Source organism: Poromitra crassiceps (assembly GCF_964638095.1).
Source record: "Poromitra crassiceps genome assembly, chromosome: 3".
NCBI classification, from domain to species: domain Eukaryota; kingdom Metazoa; phylum Chordata; class Actinopteri; order Beryciformes; family Melamphaidae; genus Poromitra; species Poromitra crassiceps.
In genome coordinates, this window is record NC_139625.1 from 59,902,312 (window position 1) to 59,927,697 (window position 25,386).

General features: G+C 45.7%; 1 protein-coding gene across 1 annotated transcript in view; it reads left to right on the forward strand.

Moving 5' to 3' along the window:
- LOC310772857 (receptor tyrosine-protein kinase erbB-4-like) overlaps positions 1-24,287 on the forward strand; it is a gene marked incomplete at its 3' end in the record, with an annotated part of 279,666 nt that extends 255,379 nt beyond the window's left edge. The window contains exons 20-27 of the mRNA XM_083632786.1: positions 215-376; positions 3,406-3,481; positions 5,302-5,448; positions 8,916-9,013; positions 11,365-11,535; positions 17,721-18,009; positions 21,494-21,967; positions 23,917-24,287. Of these exons, the coding sequence (XP_083488912.1) occupies positions 215-376; positions 3,406-3,481; positions 5,302-5,448; positions 8,916-9,013; positions 11,365-11,535; positions 17,721-18,009; positions 21,494-21,967; positions 23,917-24,287 (1,788 nt within the window). The remainder of the gene's footprint in view (positions 1-214; positions 377-3,405; positions 3,482-5,301; positions 5,449-8,915; positions 9,014-11,364; positions 11,536-17,720; positions 18,010-21,493; positions 21,968-23,916) is intronic.
- Positions 24,288-25,386: the final 1,099 nt, after the last annotated feature.

Sequence of the window (25,386 nt, forward strand, 5' to 3'; positions counted from 1 at the left end):
TCTCTCTCTCTGTCTTTCCCTCTCTCTCTGTGGGTGGGCGGTTAATGATGATGACAGTTATGACAATGATTTTATGTTAGTGCTGACATTTACCGCATCGACGATCTCAAACTGTTCAGAAAAGTTCATAAAAAAAATGAAATGATACACGTAGTCAAAGTGTCATCTCCTGCTTTCCTCTCCTTCCCTCGGTCCCTCGTTCCCTCGGCCTCAGGGCATGATGTACCTGGAGGAGCGGCGGCTGGTGCACAGGGACTTGGCAGCCCGTAACGTGTTGGTGAAGTCGCCCAACCACATCAAGATCACCGACTTCGGCCTGGCACGCCTGCTCGACGCCGACGAGAAGGAGTACAACGCGGACGGGGGCAAGGTTGGTGTAAGTGGAGGCATGCGTGCGTTCGTTCGTGTGTGCGTGTTTGTGTGTGTGTGTGTGTGTGTGTCAGAGATGCTCACAAGTCACTCATTGCAAGTCCAAGTCAAGTCTCAAGTCTCTTATGGATGAGCGTTCTATCATCTGGTGCATGGCAGCAGATCATGCTGAGAACACTACATAGATAAACTAGGGAATTCAAAGCATGTCCTGTATTATCCTCACTCTTTTATCTATTATCATACAGTATCAGCATTGATTACTTGACATTATTATTTAGGGCTGGCACGGATCACGGATAATCCGTGACCCGTACGGATCAGCCCCCACGGTTCGGAACGCGGTTCGGAACGTCAATGGAGCTTCCTCATCCCTTGTCGCCGCTGTAAAGTCTCTCTGAAGGCTGTGGCTAGTGGCTACTAAAGACAACAAACTTATTTAAACACCTCTGAAAAAGCACAGGAATGCGAGCAGCGTGTTGCCGGCTGCACAAGATAACGAGAGCCACAACACACACACGCGCACACGTTTCACGAACACATTATCACCGGACGGTGAAATGTTGCCTTGGACACATAACAACAAAACAACACGTGGGGCCACGGAGTAGCTTAACGTAGCATCAACATTATGTTTCCAGACTCACCCGGTCTGGTCTGTACCTGTGTCAAGTGATTACGTCAAAAAGTCTTGTCATATCACCCCCATCTTAGCATCCCTGCACTGGCTCCCGGTTCATCACAGGATTAACTTCAAAATCCTTGTGTTTGCTTATAGATCCCTGTTCGGCCAAGCCCCTGCCTACATCACTGACCTCATCCCTCCCTACTCCTCTAGGCGGTCACTGAGGTCCTCTGACCAGGCGCTCCTGGTCGTACCCAGGACCAAACTAAAAACCAAAGGGGACAGAGCTTTCGAGGCGACGGCCCCGAGGCTCTGGAACGCCCTCCCCCCTGACCTGAGAGCCACTCCCTCAGAGCTTATATTTAAGCGTCTTCTAAAGACCCACCTGTTTAGGCAGGCCTTTAATGCGTCATTCTTAGCCACCCTTTTTTCCCTATGTTCCTTGTTTTTGTTTTATGTTTCCCCCTTTTTATACTATTCCTGTGCTTGTATTCTTTTTTTTATACTGTTTTTATTTATGTAAAGCACTCTGTGCACTCGTGCTGTGAAGGGCGCTATAGAAATAAAGTTTTACTTACTTACTTACTTACGTTAGCAAGCAACAGCCAGGAAGTTAGGCGCAGTGCCACCTAAAACAGGAAGTTGGGTTGTTCTGCCTTCAGAGTAAAAGCATAAATTGTGTCATGAGAAAAAAATATTTTTTGAGCTGTGCAGGGCAACAAATGGTTAGAGAAGTATAATAGTATTAAAAAATCAAATCGAAAATCTAATTTTGAGAGAAAAAATCTGATATATATGTATATTTTTTTGCTGATCCGAAAAATCCGTGATCTGTGGCTCAAAATCCGTCACGCGATCCGATCCGTGGGTTTTCTGATCCGTGCCAGCCCTATTACTATTAGTAGACATGTCCTTAATGTTAATGCGCAAAACCAAACAAAAAAGTCCCAAATCAAGTGTCAAGTCTTTTTAGGAGTCTCAAGTCACTGTGTGTGTGACTTAAGTGTGACTCAAGTCCAAGTCCCGATCCCTGGTGTGTGTGTGTGTGTGTGTGTGTGTGTGTGTGTGTGTGTGTGTGTGTGTGTGTGTGTGTGTGTGTGTGTGTGTGTGTGTGTGTGCGCGTGCGTGCGTGCGTGTGTGTGTCTGTCTTTTTGTCAGGTTCAGTCTCCCATCTACAGTAGCCTGTTATTGAAATGCAGAAGGGCCAGTAAAAACAAAGGCAACAAGCATTATGTGTCTCACGAAGCCTCGTTTTTCCTGCCTTTTCGGACTATTTAGTTGTAAAACATTTTTGATGGGTGAAGTCTGGCAAACTTCCTGTTACAAGGACTTCATCCAAACAAATAACGATGCTGCAGGTCCAATAAATGTGTGTTGTTTGAGCCCCGAACACAATAACCACAAGTCCCATTGTCTTGTCCCCGCCTTGCTATGCAAATTAGCCCGATTAACTTTTTATTCAACTGGGCTTGTTGGTCACTGCTCATATTCGATTGGACGCCTGAATATAATAGTGGCCTTTAACATGGACGTGGAGCTGCTATTCAGAATGAGAATATTTTCATAAAGCAGACCGGGCCTTGACGTGTGTCGCTGCTCGCTGACGACTTGATAAACGAGCGCTGGTGTCAGCAGATAATGTGCGCTGTAAAAATAGACGGGCCACGGGGGACAAATCAGCACAGATGAAAGTGCCACATCTCCAACCTCAAGCATTTCATTTCCTGTTCATTTCCCTGAAGAGCCAGCGTGGGCCAGGCTTCCGCAGGAGAGAAGCTGTATGTAAAATGACCAACCTGCGTGTGTGTGTCATGTGTTCACGCTCGTGTGTGTGTTCGGTATGCTTCACCGCAGCAATAGGCCAGATAATTGCCTTTCTCTGTGGGCTCTACGGCTGCAAATTCCCCTCTGCGGCCGCTATGAAAATCATATGATAGTCAGGATATGGCGATACGAGCCATTGTCCTTGTCTGGAATGTCAAAGGCCCCGCCGTTATTGCCACTATTTCACACCCTCCGCCGATTAGAAAGCTAATTGCCATTGGGATAATGGGAGACAAATGGCCAATACAATTTCCTTTAGTATCTTAAAAATGTGCCGCTCGCTATCGATGATCACTGGCTCAGATTGAAGCTAATCAATCGCGGCGCTTGAGTAATATTGAGCAATGCAAAAGCCGAGCCCATGCTTGAAAGCGCTGTCAATTTCCCAATATCTCACATGCAGGAGGTTAACAGATAGGGCACATTGTCTGTAATTCCTGCATAAATAAATAGAAATTCATTTTTTTTGCTCTTGTCCTCTTCCTATCGCCATCTTCTATTCCTCCCTCCCTTCATCCCTTTCTCAATAATGCATCTCTCCCTCCATTTCTCTCTCCCTCCCTCCCTCCCTCCCTCTCTCTCCTCAGATGCCTGTTAAATGGATGGCCCTGGAGTGCATCCACTACCGGAAGTTCACCCATCAGAGTGATGTGTGGAGTTATGGTGGGTGCACATTGATGTGTGGAGTTATGGTGGGTGCACAGAGTGATGTGTGGAGTGATGGTGGGTGCACAGAGTGATGTGTGGAGTCATGGTGGGTGCACAGAGTGATGTGTGGAGTGATGGTGGGTACACAGAGTGATGTGTGGAGTTATGGTGGGTGCACATAGTGATGTGTGGAGTGATGGTGGGTGCACAGAGTGATGTGTGGAGTTATGGTGGGTGCACAGAGTGATGTGTGGAGTTATTGTGGGTACACAGAGTGATGTGTGGAGTTATGGTGGGTGCACATAGTGATGTGTGGAGTGATGGTGGGTGCACAGAGTGATGTGTGGAGTTATGGTGGGTGCACAGAGTGATGTGTGGAGTTATTGTGGGTGCACAGAGTGATGTGTGGAGTGATGGTGGGTACACAGAGTGATGTGTAGAGTGATGGTGGGTGCACAGAGTGATGTGTGGAGTTATGGTGGGTGCACAGAGTGATGTGTGGAGTTATTGTGGGTGCACAGAGTGATGTGTGGAGTGATGGTGGGTGCACAGAGTGATGTGTGGAGTTATGGTGGGTGCACAGAGTGATGTGTGGAGTGATGGTGGGTGCACAGAGTGACGTGTGGAGTTATGGTGGGTGCACAGAGTGATGTGTAGAGTGATGGTGGGTGCACAGAGTGATGTGTGGAGTTATGGTGGGTGCACAGAGTGATGTGTAGAGTGATGGTGGGTGCACAGAGTGATGTGTGGAGTGATGGTGGGTGCACAGAGTGATGTGTGGAGTTATGGTGGGTGCACAGAGTGATGTGTAGAGTGATGGTGGGTGCACAGAGTGATGTGTAGAGTTATGGTGGGTGCACAGAGTGATGTGTGGAGTTATTGTGGGTGCACAGAGTGATGTGTGGAGTTATGGTGGGTGCACAGAGTGATGTGTGGAGTTATGGTGGGTGCACAGAGTGATGTGTGGAGTTATGGTGGATGCACAGAGTGATGTGTGGAGTTATGGTGGGTGCACATTGATGTGTGGAGTTATGGTGGATGCACAGAGTGATGTGTGGAGTTATGGTGGGTGCACAGAGTGATGTGTGGAGTGATGGTGGGTGCACAGAGTGATGTGTGGAGTTATGGTGGATGCACAGAGTGATGTGTGGAGTTATGGTGGGTGCACAGAGTGATGTGTGGAGTGATGGTGGGTGCACAGAGTGATGTGTGGAGTGATGGTGGGTGCACAGAGTTAAACTGTTTTCCACCCGTGCGAGTAGACGTCATTGTTTCTTATGCTCATAGCTGTGGGAGGACTGAGGGACATGACCACACATCCTGCTTCCTTCACTTCCTTCTGTCTTCCAAGGAACCTATAAAGAAGGAGGAGACATTACAGCATAGCAACATCGTATGGGGCCAATTCTTTTAGAGCCTATGGGAGATGCATGGAGAAGCACACTAAAACCCAACATATACGTCATATTAGCTTTGATGAAGAAAAGCCTCCACCAGATGAAAGAACACTCTTCAGAGAATAGGCCACTAACATTTTTTTTTCCTAATGTGTGCATTTGTTTATTTGCTGTTGGTCTTCGAATAGTTCATTAACTTGCGTGAGCGAGTCTACCTCTATATCGTCGCTGTCGGGCGGAGACCTTGTATGTACATTTTTTCAAATGTCATACGACATAGATATGTTGGGTTTTAGTGTGCTTCTCCAGCTTCAATAGAACTGTCCCCAAAGAACGTTGGTATGATGTAATGTCTCCTCCTTTATTATGTTCCTTGCCTTGACTCACCTCCTCATCAATGTCAACTGGCTTTATCTTGCTCTCTCTCTCGCTCTCCAGGAGTGACGATCTGGGAGCTGATGACTTTCGGAGGCAAACCATACGACGGCATTCCCACGCGGGAAATCCCGGACATCCTGGAGAAAGGCGAGCGTCTGCCCCAGCCACCCATCTGCACCATAGACGTCTACATGGTCATGGTCAAATGTGAGAAAACTAACCTGCACACACACACACACACACACACACACACACACACACACACACACACACACATATCAAACTACACTAGCAGTGTGGACCATAGACCGTATAATAAATATGGACGTAGCTACCCATTGGTTTTTAGACTTGTGTTTTGAAGCCTTGAGGTTGACATTTTCACCGTCATCATCTACAACCCCAATCCTGCCCGTTTACAGTCTAACACAACACCCATTGAATCAGACTCTTCCCCACCGGGAACTCAGCCCAGATCCCTGTTCGGGTCACATCCCATCTGGACGACCGCGGCTCCCTCCTCCCCGAAAAACCCTCCATCCAGCCCGCTGCAGCTCATCCAAAACTCTGCAGCCCGCTTCCTCTTCATCCTCCCCTCCAGACACCCTCCAACAGCTGATTGAAAGCCCCTGGTACTGGCTTAACATGGGCTGTAACGGGATCCGCCCCCTCCCTCCCGCCCCCCATACTTCCAGGCGCCGGTCCAGTCCCGCACGCCAGTCCACGCTCTGCATTCTGTCACCACCGGCTGCTTGGATATCCCGCTTCCTTGTCATCGCTCCATCAGAACTAAACTCACCCAACGGTGGAGTAACCCTCCTGTTCCAGGCCCAAATTTCATTTTTCAAAAAGGAACCTCACATCAGCCTCTCCTCGGCGAGTGTTATCTCCTCTCTACTTACTAACTGTTCTCTTCAAATGTCCTCACATCAACCTCTCCTCGGCGAGTGTTATCTCCTCTCTACTTACTAACTGTTCTCTTCAAATGTCCTCACATCAACCTCTCCTCGGCGAGTGTTATCTCCTCTCTACTTACTAACTGTTCTCTTCAAATGTCCTCACATCAGCCTCTCCTCGGCGAGTGATATCTCCTCTCTACTTACTAACTGTTCTCTTCAAATGTCCTCACATCAGCCTCTCCTCGGCGAGTGATATCTCCTCTCTACTTACTAACTGTTCTCATCAGCCTCTCCTCGGCGAGTGATATCTCCTCTCTACTTACTAACTGTTCTCATCAGCCTCTCCTCAGTGAGTGATATCTCCTCTCTACTTACTAACTGTTCTCATCAGCCTCTCCTCAGCGAGTGATATCTCCTCTCTACTTACTAACTGTTCTCTTAAAATTCCCTCACATCAGCCTCTCCTCAGCGAGTGATATCTCCTCTCTACTTACTAACTGTTCTCATCAGCCTCTCCTCAGCGAGTGATATCTCCTCTCTACTTACTAACTGTTCTCATCAGCCTCTCCTCAGCGAGTGATATCTCCTCTCTACTTACTAACTGTTCTTTTAAAATGTCCCTTATATCTCCTTCATTCTTATTCCTTTCGATAGACCCTTTTCACGGTGGCCATTTTGTGTCTACAAGGCAGGATAAACACAGGTGTACCAAAACATAGAATGTCCAACTTCCAGTCCATTTACTGTAGGTGTTCCAGTGCTGGGGCGAGTGAGTTGGTTGTTGGTTGTGTTTATCCTGCCTTTTAGACACAAAACGGCAGCTGTGAAAAGGGTCTATTCCCACACAGTCCACTCTCATGTAATGGTTCTACAGTACGCGCACTAATATTCACTAAGCGCTAAGATATCGCACTCTTTATTTATTGGCTGCTTGCGATTTCTGGCGATCTAGGAAGTGAAGCTTATTGGACTATTGCACTCACTGTAAGCCCAATGCCTAGAATGTAAAATGTGGTGTTTGCTTCCCCAGGCTTTGGGCTTGTGATATCAAAATGTGCTCCCGAGGAAAAAGACAAAAATCTTCATCCAACTGAAATGTCATAATATCTGTTATGTGATTGCTGTTTCCAAATGAGAAAGCACTGCCAATGGTTTTTGGACAATGTGGAAGCCAGCATGAAAGCCTTTTCAGCCTAAAAAACAAATCCAGTTGATTTATTTCCTTCTGGAACAATAATGCAATCAACTAATTACTGTAATTGAGTAGCTTTTTTGTGCATGTGCCCTTTTTTGAGGGTTCACTCTTGTTTTTATCCACTATAATGCTGAGGAACTTGCACCAAAGTGTATAGAAGGCAAGAGACGATGCTTTTTTGACAACAGCGCTGCCACCATTTTGGCCTGAAAACGCCTCCTTACAACAGCACAGAACCATGACGCAGAGACACACCAGGACCGGGAAGAACACAGGCCATATCGGTAGAGGTAATTTTGTATGCCTGTTTGTATGCAGGACGTTTTACTGCATTACGGTGGTCTCCTTCAGGCCAAAATGGCGGAGGCGTAGCTCTGCTGCTGCACAACCTATTAGCCTTCAGTTCTTATCAATGTAAGTTCATGCTTATGCTTCCCAGAGGTCGATTCTGCCCACAATGCAATGCTACAGACCCCCGAACATGACAGCTCTGCAAGGTCCTACAATATGTCTCGCCTCTTGTGACAAGTCCAATCATCCAGTTATGATCCTATATGAACACAAAACACAAAAGGCATTAACTTTATGTGTTTCTGAATTAGCCAGCAGGTTAAGTGTTGAGTGGAGCGAGGGGAGGGTCAGGCCACCCTATCAAGAGCCAGAAGGGGGAAAGAAATGCAATTGCCCACATTAATGCAAATGAGATGTTGACTGTGAGCCGTTGTCTGTGATTTGATTCCTCCGTAACACTGCGCATCCTGCTGCCTACGCGCCGTCCCGATAGAGAGGAAATGGAGTTTAATTGCCGGAGTAAAGGACCTGTAGTGTAGGCAATGTGCCTGCATGGGGCGCTAGAAGTGGGAATTACATGAGTGGAGCGAAGGAGGAGAGGTGAGATGACAGCAGAGAGTCAGAGTTTAAGGAGAACTGGTTTGGGATCGACAAGCAACTGTAAATCACGTTGCAAAAAGCAGACACCTGTGTGAGAATAGTCAGATACAGTAGATACACATTATAGCTTGAGGCCACATTTCATTTGTCCCATTTGTACGGCAACCATTTTAGGCTAAAATGGTTGCCGTACATTTGAGATTCATGAGATTTGTTATGATGGTGTATAACAGCTGATAACATTATTATTTCTCACATATGGAAAATAATCATCAGAAAAATAATTTTGGAATGAAATACAGTAGTAAAATGTAGGCTTACTATGTTTGTGCGCAAATTCATGTGCACAACACACACACACACACACACACACACACACACACACACACACACACACACACACACACACACACACACACACACACACACAGACACAGGATGTCTAGGACAAGGCTCTGTTGAGACTGAATGATGACAAGCTGCCAAAGCAAAAGCAAATCAGTAATCTTCCAGGGAGAATGGCAATAAACTACCAAAGAAATACTGCTCCAAATTAATTCAAAGTCCATTATCCATCTTTTCCTTCTCTCTTTCCCACTCCCTTTCTCCATCGACTCCCTTCCTGTTCTCTTCCATCCCTTTTTTCTCCCTCACCCGCCTCCCCTGTCTGTCTGCCTCCCTCTCCCCAGGCTGGATGATTGACGCCGACAGCAGGCCAAAGTTCAAGGAGCTGGCGGCCGAGTTCTGCAGAATGGCCCGTGACCCCCAGCGCTACCTGGTCATCCAGGTGTGTTTGGAGCATTGGATAATAAGGCCTCTCCATGCAACCGTTCACAAATCAAGTCACCATAATGTAGCCTGATAAACCCATCCTGATCACATGACCTCATATTCTGTTTCGTTCTACGGATCAGCGATTTCCAGAAATGTAACCGGGCCATTCAGGGACCTGCCTCGTAGTTGACAACGTAACCGGCCAATCAGGGACCGGCAAAAGCAAAACTATATGGTGGCTTCTGAAGCAACGAGCACTAACGTTAATGTTAGTAGAGTAAACACAGCTGTAAGTGCAGTTTTTCCAGAGATAGACCCAATGATAGAGAATGGAATTTCCACTCTTCTCCGCTAATGTGATAATTATAACAGCCTATCTAAACCAAATAAATTGAAGCCAGGAGGCCAGGAAGATGTCATTTATTTGGTTTATACATTTGTATGTATAGCTTTACTCTTGTGGTTTTATATTTGATTATGCTTCTTTTTGGGTATGTGCTTTTGGGTTGTGTTTTGGTGTAGGAGTCGCCTATGGACAAGTGTTGAAAATTAGCATTCCGCTATAAACACTTAACACTGTGTATTGTTGTGCATACATGTATGTTACATCTCCAATGCTCTGTGATGTCCATATGAAATAAACCTAACCTAACCTAAAGGGAGGCTTTGCAGATGTTCAACCCGCTTTGTATCATTACAATGTCAGTAATTATGCAGATGGAAAGCCTTTAAAAAACACATACACAACATAAGCACTTCCTTTAAACAAGAACAAGAGTATGCACAAGCTGAGTTTCTTGGAGGGAAAAGGCGTTTTCGCTGTTCTTCCTAGTGGATTTGGCGACACTGATTGGCTGAATGAGTTGTCTATTAAGGCAAGTAACATTACTTCCAACCACTGAAATCGCTGGGGGCGGGCTAGAGGCCAGACTGATCTGCATAATGAAACAGAATGAGTTCACGTGATGGTTTTACCAGGCTATAAACCAAGTACCAAACTTCTTAAATACAAGCACGAAAACTGTCTTTAAATGCATTTCATCTTTGCATAATTACAAATTAAGTCAGGGTGTCTGCAGGTCCCCCAAACGTCTTCAAATGTATAAAATTATATAATCTCCGCTCGAGGCCTTTAAAGGTCTTGAATGCAGTTTAATGATATTTAAAATCTTCACTTTAGAAACGACACTGTTAAAGAAGGCAGATCACTAAAAGTCTTCACCCCATTGGGAGACAGATGTTTAAAGTCCCTGGAAACCAAAATCCACAAAAACGTTCTAACTATGTTATTTAGGGTCTTATGTTAGTAATTGTGTGCCTCCGAAATTATCCCAAAGCCTTAAAATCGACACTTTCCTACAAGATTCTACAAGGTACTTCCTCATTGAAGAGAGCAGTGCGCGAGGTGCCCAAATGCAGAATCTTATGACGTCATAAGCTCTATATAACCTTTGTACATGCTGTGTGTCAGCGCTATCTGCCTGCTCGCTCTCTCTCTCTCTCTCTCTCTCTCGGGAGTAGTGAGAGAGAGAGAGAGAGAGCAGGCAGTGTGTGCGAGGTTACTCACACACACAGACACACACACTAGCGCTGTGCACTCGCAGAACAGAGATCTCTTCCTCTCAGTACGCTATGCGCGAGCAACGCGTGAACACACACACACACACACACACACACACACACACACACACACACTCACCCCATGTATGTCTCTTTCCTTCTCTCTCTCTCCTTATCTCCCTCTCTCTCCGAGAGAGAGAGAAGGAGAGAGAAATTTCCCTGCTGCAGACGGGACACGCCCACACAGTCCGCGGGAGAAAATACACTCTAAAAACTAATTGATTCTCATGACTTTTGCCATGACTGTCAAACCTAAATTTATATACTTTGCGACGTTCATCATCGTTCAAATTTGGCTGGTGGCTTATTAACATAGGGTCCTGTGATGTGATGAACTCAAAATGCTAAATAATAAAGAAATATTTCTGGTTTCCAGGGACTTTAAATAATTCTGATCTCTGCACTAGATTAAATGACTTGGTAACACTCTATTTGGATAGCCCATTCAAACTATCAGGTGACAAAAAGTAGATGTTCATCAAAGTGTCACTTACCTCTTTGCTACATCTCAATAGATTATGTAACCTTAACCCTAAACCGCAAGCCCAACCCTAATCCAAATGAACCCTCACCTAGACTCTGAATATAAACCACTATACTTTTTGCACTATTTTGAATTATGTTGAGTATCAGCATTGGACTATCCACTTTTGAGACTGACTTATTTTGCAATGAACAGCTGGTTTTTAATGCTGTTTTTTTTTAATGCCGCCTGTTTGTTTATTTGTACTGTGCGTGCGACAGGGAGACGACCGCATGAAGCTTCCCAGCCCCAACGACAGTAAGTTCTTCCAGAGTCTCCTGGATGAGGAGGACCTGGAGGACTTCATGGATGCTGAGGAGTACCTGGTGCCTCGGACCTTCAACATGGCCCCACCCTCCTACAGCACCCGTCCACGCGTCGACTCCAACAGAGTAAGAACATCACGTGGCCCACTTTAAACATTTTTGCGGCCCATACTGAAATCGACCAAACAGCGCTAAGAGGAGGACGGGCCTTCCAGAATGGCCAGCCAATCAGAGCAATAGATCATTAGCATAAGCTGCTAATTTGTAAAATGACTTATCTTCTTGTAGGTGGGGAAACAAACACTAGGAAGTGAATGGCTGAAACTATAACTAACAGTTTTTATTGGGGGGGGCTGTGGAGTAACAGGTGTATTTTATAGACGCCAGGTACATTTATATATATAACATACTGTAGTGTCTTATTCAAATAGTGTGACATACAGTAATTAAATATCCTTTAGTATAACCTTTACCCATCATTTCTAGAAAAATCACTCAAAGACTACTGACTCAATTTCAACCTCAATGTATTATAGATTTAAGTGCTACCCGGTCAAAAACGGCTCGACTCAGTGTCCTCTCGAAGTGCTCAAGGTGGTTAACAACTTCCAATACACAGATGATTTCCAATGTGTCCTCGCACTCCGGGTCTGCTAATGGCCCACCTCCATCATTTCCATCCCAGCGTGTGTGACTGAAGCCTGGGCTCTTTATCTGCCGGCTCCCCTGGCCCCAGGTTCCATTACCCAGGCCCCGCTAAGCAAATAACACGCGCTGCCTTCAAATGCTGGGGCCATTTACTTAGAGACAATGTGCAGGCATGGCTATTTGCTCTGCAGCATCTAGCATGTGCCTCCGGCCCATGCTTCTGCATCTTATGTACCGCCTTCGTTCCCTCGCAAACACACACATACACGCCAACACACACCGTAATGCATCGAGGTGTCCCACAAACACACACATACACGCCAACACACACCGTAATGCATCAAGGTGTCCCACAAACACACACATACACGCCAACACACACCGTAATGCATCAAGGTGTCCCACAAACACACACATACACGCCAACACACACCGTAATGCATCGAGGTGTCCCACAAACACACACATACACGCCAACACACACCGTAATGCATCGAGGTGTCCCACAAACACACACATACACGCCAACACACACCGTAATGCATGGAGGTGTCCCACAAACACACACATACACGCCAACACACACCGTAATGCATCAAGGTGTCCCACAAACACACACATACACGCCAACACACACCGTAATGCATGGAGGTGTCCCACAAACACACACATACACGCCAACACACACCGTAATGCATGGAGGTGTCCCACAAACACACACATACACGCCAACACACACCGTAATGCATGGAGGTGTCCCACAAACACACACATACACGCCAACACACACCGTAATGCATGGAGGTGTCCCACAAACACACACATACACGCCAACACACACCGTAATGCATCAAGGTGTCCCACAAACACACACATACACGCCAACACACACCGTAATGCATCGAGGTGTCCCACAAACACACACATACACGCCAACACACACCGTAATGCATCAAGGTGTCCCACAAACACACACATACACGCCAACACACACCGTAATGCATCAAGGTGTCCCACAAACACACACATACACGCCAACACACACCGTAATGCATGGAGGTGTCCCACAAACACACACATACACGCCAACACACACCGTAATGCATGGAGGTGTCCCACAAACACACACATACACGCCAACACACACCGGAATGCATGGAGGTGTCCCACACGCCAACACACACCGTAATGCATCGAGGTGTCCCACACGTTCAAGGTCAATGCACCCATGGCGGACGGAAACTCTTTTTATTATGCAGTCAAAAGCCGTGCGCGCCCAGACAGGGATTGGAATTCATTGTCGAAATCCGTCAGCCGCCTTTGCCAGGGGAAGTGAGTTATTCAGGTTGCCAGGGGAAGTTAGTTATTCAGGTTGCCAGGGGAAGTGAGTTATTCAGGTTGCCAGGGGAAGTTAGTTATTCAGGTTGCCAGGGGAAGTGAGTTATTCAGGTTGCCAGGGGAAGTTAGTTATTCAGGTTGCCAGGGGAAGTGAGTTATTCAGGTTGCTTTGCCAGGGGAAGTGAGTTATTCAGGTTGCCAGGGGAAGTTAGTTATTCAGGTTGCTTTGCCAGGGGAAGTGAGTTATTCAGGTTGCCAGGGGAAGTGAGTTATTCAGGTTGCCAGGGGAAGTTAGTTATTCAGGTTGCCAGGGGAAGTGAGTTATTCAGGTTGCTTTGCCAGGGGAAGTGAGTTATTCAGGTTGCCAGGGGAAGTTAGTTATTCAGGTTGCTTTGCCAGGGGAAGTGAGTTATTCAGGTTGCCAGGGGAAGTGAGTTATTCAGGTCTTTGCCAGGGGAAGTTAGTTATTCAGGTTGCCAGGGGAAGTTAGTTATTCCTTTGCCAGGGGAAGTGAGTTATTCAGGTTGCTCAGGTTATTCAGGTTGCCAGGGGAAGTGAGTTATTCAGGTCTTTGCCAGGGGAAGTGAGTTATTCAGGTTGCTTTGCCAGGGGAACTTAGTTATTCAGGTTGCTTTGCCAGGGGAAGTTAGTTATTCAGGTTGCCAGGGGAAGTGAGTTATTCAGGTTGCCAGGGGAAGTGAGTTATTCAGGTTGCCAGGGGAAGTGAGTTATTCAGGTTGCTTTGCCAGGGGAAGTGAGTTATTCAGGTTGCCAGGGGAAGTTAGTTATTCAGGTTGCTTTGCCAGGGGAAGTGAGTTATTCAGGTTGCCAGGGGAAGTTAGTTATTCCTTTGCCAGGGGAAGTGAGTTATTCAGGTTGCTCAGGTTATTCAGGTTGCCAGGGGAAGTGAGTTATTCAGGTCTTTGCCAGGGGAAGTGAGTTATTCAGGTTGCTTTGCCAGGGGAACTTAGTTATTCAGGTTGCTTTGCCAGGGGAAGTTAGTTATTCAGGTTGCTCAGGTTATTCAGGTTGCCAGGCGAAGTTAGTTATTCAGGTTGCTCAGGTTATTCAGGTTTGCCAGGGGAAGTGAGTTATTCGGGTTGCCAGGGGAAGTGAGTTATTCAGGGGAAGTTAGTTATTCAGGTTGCCAGGGGAAGTTAGTTAGTCAGGGGAAGTTAGTTATTCAGGGGAAGTTAGTTATTCAGGTTGCCAGGGGAAGTGAGTTATTCAGGGGAAGTTAGTTATTCAGGTTGCCAGGGGAAGTTAGTTATTCAGGTTGCCAGGGGAAGTTAGTTAGTCAGGGGAAGTTAGTTATTCAGGTTGCCAGGGGAAGTTAGTTATTCAGGGGAAGTGAGTTATTCAGGTTGCCAGGGGAAGTTAGTTATTCAGGGGAAGTGAGTTATTCAGGTTGCCAGGGGAAGTTAGTTATTCAGGGGAAGTGAGTTATTCGGGTTGCCAGGGGAAGTGAGTTATTCAAGGGCAGTTAGTTATTCAGGTTGCCAGGGGAAGTTAGTTAGTCAGGGGAAGTTAGTTATTCAGGGGAAGTTAGTTATTCAGGTTGCCAGGGGAAGTTAGTTATTCAGGTTGCCAGGGGAAGTTAGTTATTCAGGGGAAGTGAGTTATTCAGGGGAAGTGAGTTATTCAGGTTGCCATGGGGAAGTGAGTTATTCAGGTTGCCATGGGGAAGTGAGTTATTCAGGTTGCCAGGGGAAGTGAGTTATTCAGGTTGCCAGGGGAAGTGAGTTATTCAGGTTGCCATGGGGAAGTGAGTTATTCAGGTTGCCATGGGGAAGTGAGTTATTCGGGTTGCCAGGGGAAGTTAGTTATTCCTTTGCCAGGGGAAGTGAGTTATTCAGGTTGCCAGGGGAAGTGAGTTATTCCTTTGCCAGTGGAAGTGAGTTATTCAGGTTGCCAGGGGAAGTGAGTTATTCAGGTTGCCAGGGGAAGTGAGTTATTCAGGTTGCCAGGGGAAGTGAGTTATTCAGGTTGCCAGGGGAAGTTAGTTATTCAGGTTGCCAGGGGAAGTTAGTTATTCCTTTGCCAGGGGAAGTGAGTTATTCAGGTTGCTCAGGTTATTCAGGTTGCCAGGGGAAGTGAGTTATTCAGGTTGCTCAGGTTATTCAGGTTGCCAGGGGAAGTGAGTTATTCAGGTTGCCAGGGGAAGTGAGTTATTCAGGTTGCCAGGGGAAGTTAGTTATTCAGGTTGCCAGGGGAAGTTAGTTATTCCTTTGCCAGGGGAAGTGAGTTATTCAGGTTGCTCAGGTTATTCAGGTTGCCAGGGGAAGTGAGTTATTCAGGTTGCTCAGGTTATTCAGGTTGCCAGGGGAAGTGAGTTATTCAGGTTGCCAGGGGAAGTGAGTTATTCAGGTTGCCAGGGGAAGTTAGTTATTCAGGTTGCCAGGGGAAGTTAGTTATTCCTTTGCCAGGGGAAGTGAGTTATTCAGGTTGCTCAGGTTATTCAGGTTGCCAGGGGAAGTGAGTTATTCAGGTTGCTCAGGTTATTCAGGTTGCCAGGGGAAGTGAGTTATTCAGGTTGCCAGGGGAAGTGAGTTATTCAGGTTGCTCAGGTTATTCAGGTTGCCAGGGGAAGTGAGTTATTCAGGTTGCTCAGGTTATTCAGGTTGCCAGGGGAAGTGAGTTATTCAGGTTGCCAGGGGAAGTGAGTTATTCAGGTCTTTGCCAGGGGAAGTGAGTTATTCAGGTTGCGGTGCAGACGCCACCCGATACAGGCGGCTGTCTAATCTGGGCTGGTTTGCTCTCACTCCTACTTGAAAAGGTGAGAGGATAATGACCGGCTTTGAAGACGGGACGACAGAGAGGTTTGGAGCAGGGGAAAGTTAGCAAGTTTGGAAGATTGCAAAGGGGGCAGTGGAGGGAAGACAATGGGAGGAGGTGGGCAGATATAACCCTGGGGTGTGTTTTTTTTCCTGTTGTGTTTTGTAACGCCACTTCCTGTAATTGCTGCTGTAGTTGTTGCAGTTGGAAAGAGTGCAGAAGGGTAGGCCTGGGTGAAATTGCCCCCGGCAAGTCAACACAGCACCATAAGAAACCCTTGACTTCAGATATCATGTTTTGTTTTTTCTTGTTTTTTGTTCTTTTTGGAGGTGCAGGTGTTTGGATTGTAGCTTTGGCTTGCCGGCCCCTTGCCGTCCCTGAGGCTGATGACTACACCCACACAACTTTGTTGGAGAAATGCACCTTCAGTAGGCAGCATCAGGGGTTCAAATGTCTTCCTTTCTTCCCTGCAGGTGGCGTACAGTAGCTCTGGCTCAAACTGTTTTTATTTAATTTATTTTTCTCTCCTGGTTAATGCTCTGTAGTCGGGCAAGCTGGTAACCTTCAATGAATTAGGGAGCATTTATACCAAGCATGTTTGGAGCAGTTTAATCAAACTCTGGAGTGTTCAGTCCTTTAGTTTGATTAATTGGGCATGTGAAAACACTCTTATCTGATCTGGAGTGTTCAGTCCTTTAGTTTGGTTAATTGGGCATGTGAAAACACTGTTATCTGATCTGGAGTGTTCAGTCCTTTAGTTTGGTTAATTGGGCAGGTGAAAACACTGTTATCTGATCTGGAGTGTTCAGTCCTTTAGTTTGGTTAATTGGGCAGGTGAGAACACTGTTATCTGAACTCTGGTGGCGCCTCTATCCTGCTCCATGTGAACTGTGGTGTGGTTTAAAGAAATAATCCACTAGTTTTAACATGGGAGTTATTGGGCACTTGACCGCCATGAAAACCAGAGCTACAAAAAACCACAACTAATCCAGCGCAGCTAGACGAGTTTGTAGTTGAATGAGGCCACAAAAAGGGCTCGAAAACTGACATTTTCATTCGCAAACATATTCAACAACAATAACAATTGCTTTGTCTTGTACTGTTGATGTGACCGCTGCACTGCATACTTGTACCAAGTCAAATTCCTCGTTTGTAATCGCCTGTTCAGAGGGAGGGGAACTCGTTGGAATAGCGTGATCCTCCCACCTGCTATGTCCTACCGGTGAAGCTTCCCCTGTCAGGTGAAAAGAAGCGGCTGGCTACTGCCCATGTCTCTGAGAAAGCATGGAGCCAGTTTCGGCTCTCCCCAGATCAGCAGAGGGTGGAGCAGCAACCAGCATATTAAATAAATAAAAAATTCGCACTAATGGGGGATAAAAATGGGATAAAAAGCGGGACGGGAAAAAAAAAGTCAGAATGCAAATGTAATGTAATGTAAACTTTTGCACTAAAGTTCAGAGAAAATAAGACAAACTGTCAGTGTGCTCATATCGGATTTTTTCCTTTCTCTTACGACCCCCACCTCCCACCCCACACACCCTTTACCCCAGAACCAGTTTGGCTATCGTGACGGCGGTCCAGGCCCTGAAGAGGGCTCTGTAGTGGGGGCCCCGGCATGTGTGGCCCAGGAGGCCACGGGGGGCCCAGGTCAGGGCCTGCTGGAGGACCAGCGATGTAACGGCACCCTGCACAAGAAGAGCCTCAGTCGGGCTGGGGTCGAGGACAGCGGGGGCCAGAGGTACAGCGCCGACCCCACTGTCTTCCTAGGGGAGCGTGGACCCAGAGGGGACACAGATGAGGACGGATACATGACGCCCATGAAGGACAAGAGCTCCTCAGGTACTCCAGCTCAGTGATGAGATTCTGTCTCTTGGAACCAAATCTGAGAATAATCTTTATTGTTAGATATGATTTTGTCTAGAATTCCATGGCTATTTGTATTGTATGTAGAGAGATAACAGTGATGACCAAAATAATCATTATTCTACATTTTCTAATTGTGTTAACTTATTATAAATAAAGAATCCTTATAAGTTTAATAAGTTTAACCATATTTCCTGGGGACCCCCTGGAACCCCCTCAAGGACCCCTGATGGTCCCCGGATCCCACGTTGAGAACCACTGCTCTAGCTGATATTAAAGGAGACTTTCGTTTTTTTTTAACCTGGAGCCCTCTCCTCACATTAATTATTATCTGACGACTCACCCAGTGTTCTCCGCAGTGTTTTTGTCCGTCTTAGGCGTTGTTTTGAGATCAATAGTGTGAAAGCCAGTCCTAGAATGGAGCTCCATGGGGGCCACGTGGCAGCGTGCTTTTCATCCATGTAAATAGACAGTTTTATTCCCGTTTTCGACCCATATCGTCATAATCTGATCCCTAAGGAACCATCAGACTGCTAATTCTCCCCCGGGCTCTTTTCAGCGGTAGTTACAGGCATCCCATTTCCTCCTGTCGGGTCAGTGAGAATATAGGGGGAATGGAGAATGGAGAATGGAGGGGCTCTCCCCCGGGATAATAGCAGTCTGGTTCTTTAGGGATCAGATTATGACGATATGGGTCGAAAACTGGAATAAAACTGTTTATTTAGATGGGTCGCTGCACTAATGCCTCCTCTGGTCGGTCGGGGCACCTGGTCTGGGGGAGGGGAACTGGGGGGAATAGCGTAATCCTCCCACGCGCTACAGTACGTCCAGTAGCAGCTCCAGACAATTGTGGCTGGGGGAGCTAAGAGGGAGATTAATTATTTACAGGAGGGGCTCAGTGGTTCTCAAGCTGTGGCACGGTGCGGGTACCACTGGTGGTACGCGGGGCCCCCTCCCTGTCATACAGGTTTAAAATGTGTAATATCTTAGAGACAAATTAATCACTGTATTAGTCATGTAAACAAACAGTGCCACATACACAAGCACATCCATTCACCATACAGTAGCCTATCTGCATAGAGTAAAAATAAATAGAACTGTGTGGACTGCATATGTATCGGAGGAAGAAAGTGCAAGTCTACAACTCTCCCCAGATCGGCAGGGGGGGTGGAGCAATGACCGGGACAGCACTGGCCAAGTACAACTGGGGCCAAGTACAACTGGGGAGAAAACGGGGGGAAATCCGAGATAAAATCAAATCAAATAAAACACTTTTGCTTAGTTTTATTAATGACACATACACACCACTCGATAAAGAACAAACATGATTTGTAGAAAATGGTTTTCTGTAGAACGTTAGAGAGGTAGAGGTTTGATGCCGCAAAGGTATACTGTAGAGGTGTGGGAATAAAAACAACAAGTAGAGCAAGTACACCGCACACTCCATGAGTTCTTGGGAAGATCCTGTTCTACAAACAGACAGAAACACACTTTAAATGAAGATCCTGTTCTACAAACAGACAGAAACACACTTTAAATGAAGATCCTGTTCTACAAAGAGACAGAAACACTTTAAATGAAGATCCTGTTCTACAAACAGACAGAAACACACTTTAAATGAAGATCCTGTTCTACAAACAGACAGAAACACACTTTAAATGAAGATCCTGTTCTACAAACAGATAGAAAAACAATTTAAATGTACAACAAGTTGCATTTCATGTGCTGGATTCCTTTTCATGCTGTCAGTCATGTGTTGATGCAGCAATATCTCATTCATACTGCTCATCTGCTTAAAGGATGGGTTTTCCGTGGGGAATATGAATATATATTAAATCTCACGCCCCTAAGGTTTTCGAATCCGTTGAAATTTTTGAAATTGGAGGTTTACTCACAGAGATATCAACCGAAATCCACTCTGTGTGTGGGGGGGGGTGGTGGGGGGGAGGTGCGGGTGCGGGGACTCGAAATACTACATTTCCCACAATGCACTGGGCTCGCGTGGCCTTCGTTTTTATGCCCACCCCTCAGGCATTTGGCTGATATCAAACTCCAGTAGGTGGCGGTAATGCACATATATGTTTGCCAACCGCCATAAAACTCAAAGAAGAAGAAGAAGAAGGCTTCGACAATGAAATATACAAAGAACAAGAAATAAATCGAAAATAAAATTGCCTCCAAATTGCACCAAATGTAAACGGTAGTATATATGTCGGGAGATGTCTTCATAAAAAAAATTTCATGCATTTTAAGGCATTTTCGTAGGAGTTACGCGCATCTGATGTTGTAACTATTTTCTGTAAAAATGTGTAAAAACGGGTACATTGCTCAGCGTTGATTTCGTTACTTCAACCCACCTACTACTAGATGTAAAATTTGACGAGCTTTCCAATGCCGCCAGTCCCGTGTCGATTAGTGCTTCCGTTCCCGAGATAATGGTCTCTTTGCAAGGAACTATGGGAAGCTAATATTAGCTACAGCAGGCTAGGCGGTTGACAAGATGGCTGCGTTTTTGTTTTGGTCAAGGCCTCTGAAGGGGCGTGGAGGACCTCTAGAGGCGGGACCATGGCCAACAACAGTTGTAGTTCATAGGTGCACGACTTCCGCAAGGCGGACTTAGGCCAGATGACGCGAAACGCGTCGGCTGGCCCAAAAAATATGTGAGAGATGCTTGATATCTCTGGCAGTGAATATCCAATTTCAAAAATTTCAACGGATTCGAAAACCTTAGGGGCGTGAGATTTAATATATATTCATATTCCCCACGGAAAACCCATCCTTTAAAGAGGAAGTGATTTTCCATCCCATTTGTTCCCTTCTATATTCTCTGTTATCTCTTTGCTCACTCACATAGTAAATATGATCTTGTGTAGTGTATTCCGTCTGTTAGTCTGTCACTTTGTTTGTTCATTACAGTACATTCCATTGATTAAAATTCCCACTGAAATTCCATGTAGAGTCGTGTTTGGGCTTTGATCATACAGTAATTCAGTCCGTCAGCCCTGCTTTTGTGCATGCATCGTCTTTGATTTTTGAGCCGCTCTAAATATAACAAAGCCTCAAAGCAGAATGCATCTGATGCAAGGTCAAGGAGTGGAGGAGTGGGCACAATCAATAGGTTTCGCACCTCACTATTATCCTACTTGGAAGCGGTGAAGAGGGGTCCCTTTAGCTGGCGTTTTCACCCCGGGCAGATGGAGTTTCCCATGCCAAAGAAATGTTGGCAAGGTGCCCGTCTGATCCTGAGTGGCCGCCATTATCACCATTATCATCTCCATCTTCACTCATTAGCAAATGATCCTGCTCCCTTTCTTCTCAACTCATTCTTGATTTCTCTTGCTTTCTCTTTGCCTTCAGCAGTGTCTCTGGATCGTTTGCTTTGTGTAACTCTTATTCTCATATTCCCTCACGCATGCTCTCTCTTGATCTCCTCCCTCTCCTTTTCTTATCGATGCTGCAGAATATCTGAATCCAATCGAGGAGAACCCGTTTGTCTCCCGACGTAAAAACGGCGAGATCCACGCTCTGGACAACCCGGGCTACCACAGCACACCCAACAGCCAGCCCAAAGGAGAGGACGAGTACATCAACGAGCCGCTGTACCTCAACACCTTCCACAGCCCCGCCGAGCTGGGCCTGGAGGCCCTGAGGAGAAACGGGCTGCCCCTTCCCACCCAGCCTTCCTCTTCCATCTCGGCCGCCGCCTCCTCGGGCACCCACCTCCCCCTAACCATCCACACCGGCCTGCCCCACTACCCCCTCCCCCTGCCCCAGCCCTCTCCGTCTGGCCTGCCCTGCCACCACGGCCCCCCGGCTCACATCCTCCACACCCACCACGCTGTCAAGCCTGCGGGACAAGCTGGACTTCCAGGTGGCAGCTCAGCCGGACAGAGCCAAACGGTAGCCGCTGCCCATGCGCAGGCGTGCCAGCCAGGTAGGGCTGCAGCTATTGATTATTTTAGTAATCGAGAATTCTACCGATTATTCCAACGATTCATCGAGTGATCGGAAGGGAAATACCGGTAACACTTTCTATGAAGGTCACGTCTATAATGCATTATGAGCACATTCATAAGACATTTAATGCCTTTATAAGGCTTTATGAACCTCTTTATAAACGTTTATGATTCTGCATGGCAACTTATAACAAGGTTTATAAAGTACAAGTGGTGGACATAATGTATTCAAAGTTCAGCATTCATAATGATTTATACCTCCATGCCAAAGTGACAACACTGTTTGTTTTATACTTTACTTACATCCAGCAAATACTGCTCATAAGTCCTCATAACTGGGTTTTAGTAGCATACAATTGCTAATAACCTCATACGGTATAGCATGACTTTGTGAACTTTAAGCAAAGTGACAGCACTTTAGTTAAAGCTCACAAAGTAATGTTTCTTATAATACATTATGTCCACCAATTATAATACGTTATAAACCTTGTTATAAGTTGCCATGCATGATTATAAACTGTTATAACGAGTTTTAGAAATAGAAAGTGTTCCTGAAATGCTTTTAAAATGATCTCCAGTGTAGTCTACACAGCTATGTCACACGGCTTGTGCACATCGATTCTACAGTGTTATGTTTGTATGCACTATGTAATATTTGTAATAGTTGATATAGTTTATTTTATGAAGATGTAGGCAAGACTGTTCAGCTAATATTGATGAAGCAGACTGAATTGAACTGAACTGAAAGGAATCAATATTCTAGCACTAACAGTAAGAGTAACATTCATCCTAATTCATCCTAACATCAAGGTGAACACAAACACGAATACTAGTATTAACACTAACAGCACTAATACTGATAGTAACACTGACACTAGTATTAACACTAACAGCACTAATACTCATAGTAACACTGACACTAGTATTAACACTAACAGCACTAATACTGATAGTAACACTGACACTAGTATTAACACTAACAGCACTAATACTCATAGTAACACTGACACTAGTATTAACACTAACAGCACTAATACTGATAGTAACACTGACACTAGTATTAACACTAACAGCACTAATACTGATAGTAACACTGACACTAGTATTAACACTAACAGCACTAATACTGATAGTAACACTGACACTAGTATTAACACTAACAGCACTAATACTCATAGTAACACTGACACTAGTATTAACACTAACAGCACTAATACTGATAGTAACACTGACACTAGTATTAACACTAACAGCACTAATACTCATAGTAACACTGACACTAGTATTAACACTAACAGCACTAATACTCATAGTAACACTGACACTAGTATTAACACTAACAGCACTAATACTGATAGTAACACTGACACTAGTATTAACACTAACAGCACTAATACTGATAGTAACACTGACACTAGTATTAACACTAACAGCACTAATACTCATAGTAACACTGACACTAGTATTAACACTAACAGCACTAATACTGATAGTAACACTGACACTAGTATTAACACTAACAGCACTAATACTCATAGTAACACTGACACTATTAACACTAACAGCACTAATACTGATAGTAACACTGACACTAGTATTAACACTAACAGCACTAATACTGATAGTAACACTGACACTAGGACAACCATTAATTGTAATATATTTACAGTAATAGTAATAATACTAGTGGTAAAACTAACGCTAATACAACTAAATAACATTACAATACTAACGGTCCTGACCAACAGTCCACAACCTAAAGATACCCAATTTACTGTCATAGAAGCCAGAAACTATTCACATTTAACATTTTAATTTTTGTATTTTCTTAAAAATGTGTCTTAAATGATTATTGATTATAAAAATAGTTGATGATTAATCTTCTGATGATGGAATAATCGATTGATCGTTGCAGCTCTACAGCCAGGCGCCCTGTCCACGTCGGCTCCCGTCGGGCACGGCAGCCTGCCGGCGTACCAGAGCCTCGCCCAGGCCTACCCCGCCAGCATGCTGAAGCACGGAGTGGGGCAGACGTCAGGCAAAGCAAGCAAGAAGCTGAAGGTGACCTTTGACAATCCAGAGTACTGGCAGCACAGCCTGCCGCCGCCCAAGTCCTCCAGCCAGGCGGCGCCCGATGGCGCCCAGGGAGGCTCCACCAACGCCAAGCTCTTCTACAAGCAGAACGGCCACATACGGCCGGCGGTAGCCGAGAACGCCGAGTACATGTCGGAGTTCTCCCTGAAACCCGGCACCGTGCTGCCGCCTCCGCCCTACCGGCAGCGGAACACCGTGGTCTAGGCCATTTGAAACGTTCCTCAATCTGACTCTAGCCTCCGACAACCTGTCGTCTTCTCCGGTTCCACTGTCTCACAGGAGGAGCGGCCACAACCAGAGCTCCTCGAAATCTTTCCCAAAACGACGCGCCATCTGCTGTAGACTGTAGCCACATCTGAACCAGGTGGACCGAGCCGAACAAAGCTGACCCCGACTCAGATTCACAACACCTTCACTCCACCCGATCTGGTCCATTCACGTTCTGTAGATAGAGACTGTGCTCCGAGCCACTGAGAGTGGGAAGTGTGGAAAAAACGCAAAAAGATGACGCCGGTTTTCAGCGAAAGACAGATACGCCACTGTAACGCACAGCAGTGGATGTTCTGCCACCAGAGTGACGAATGAGATGGATTTGACTTAGGGCCTTTTCTTAGGTGAACTCACTGCCAGCCAACTGCGGTGTCCCATTTGTGCGAGGAACAAGGATTTTTCTTTTCGTTTGCGACATGAAGGTCTGAACACGGATGTTGCTCTGCTAAGAGGGTCTGAAATGAGCAACCAGACTGAAAAAAATACACTCTAATAAAGATGTCTGCTGTTATGAAGGACAGGAGAACAAGGACGAAGAACGAGGAGAAATGTGAAAATAGTGAGGAAAAAGACTGACGTTTCAAAATAAAAGGCTTATTCAGGAAAATGACTTCCAGCAACACAAAGGATGGAGCACTGAAAGTTGATCATTCAATCATCTTTTTTTTCTTTCTTTTTTTTGCCTATAGTGTTATATATTGTAGAAATCCCCGTCAGATATGTGAAGCCTAACTCATCTCTCTACTGTAACTGTGATACTGTGATGGCCAAAACTACAATGACCCCTTCTTCTCACATTTGCGGCTCAACAGTTGACCGGCTTTTCTTCCCTGTGACTAATGTCTGCTTGGAAAACAGCGCCTCTCCAAGCTAAAGGGTATAAGGGGAAAATACACTGTAAACATTTCTAGAAACACTGGTGTGCATTGATGAAAGAGTATAATTTGTAAACACTGGCATTCCCATTCAGGTCATGAATCTAAATTAGACGAGTAAAGAGTGACTTGCCATGAGAATAGGAGGATAATTAGGG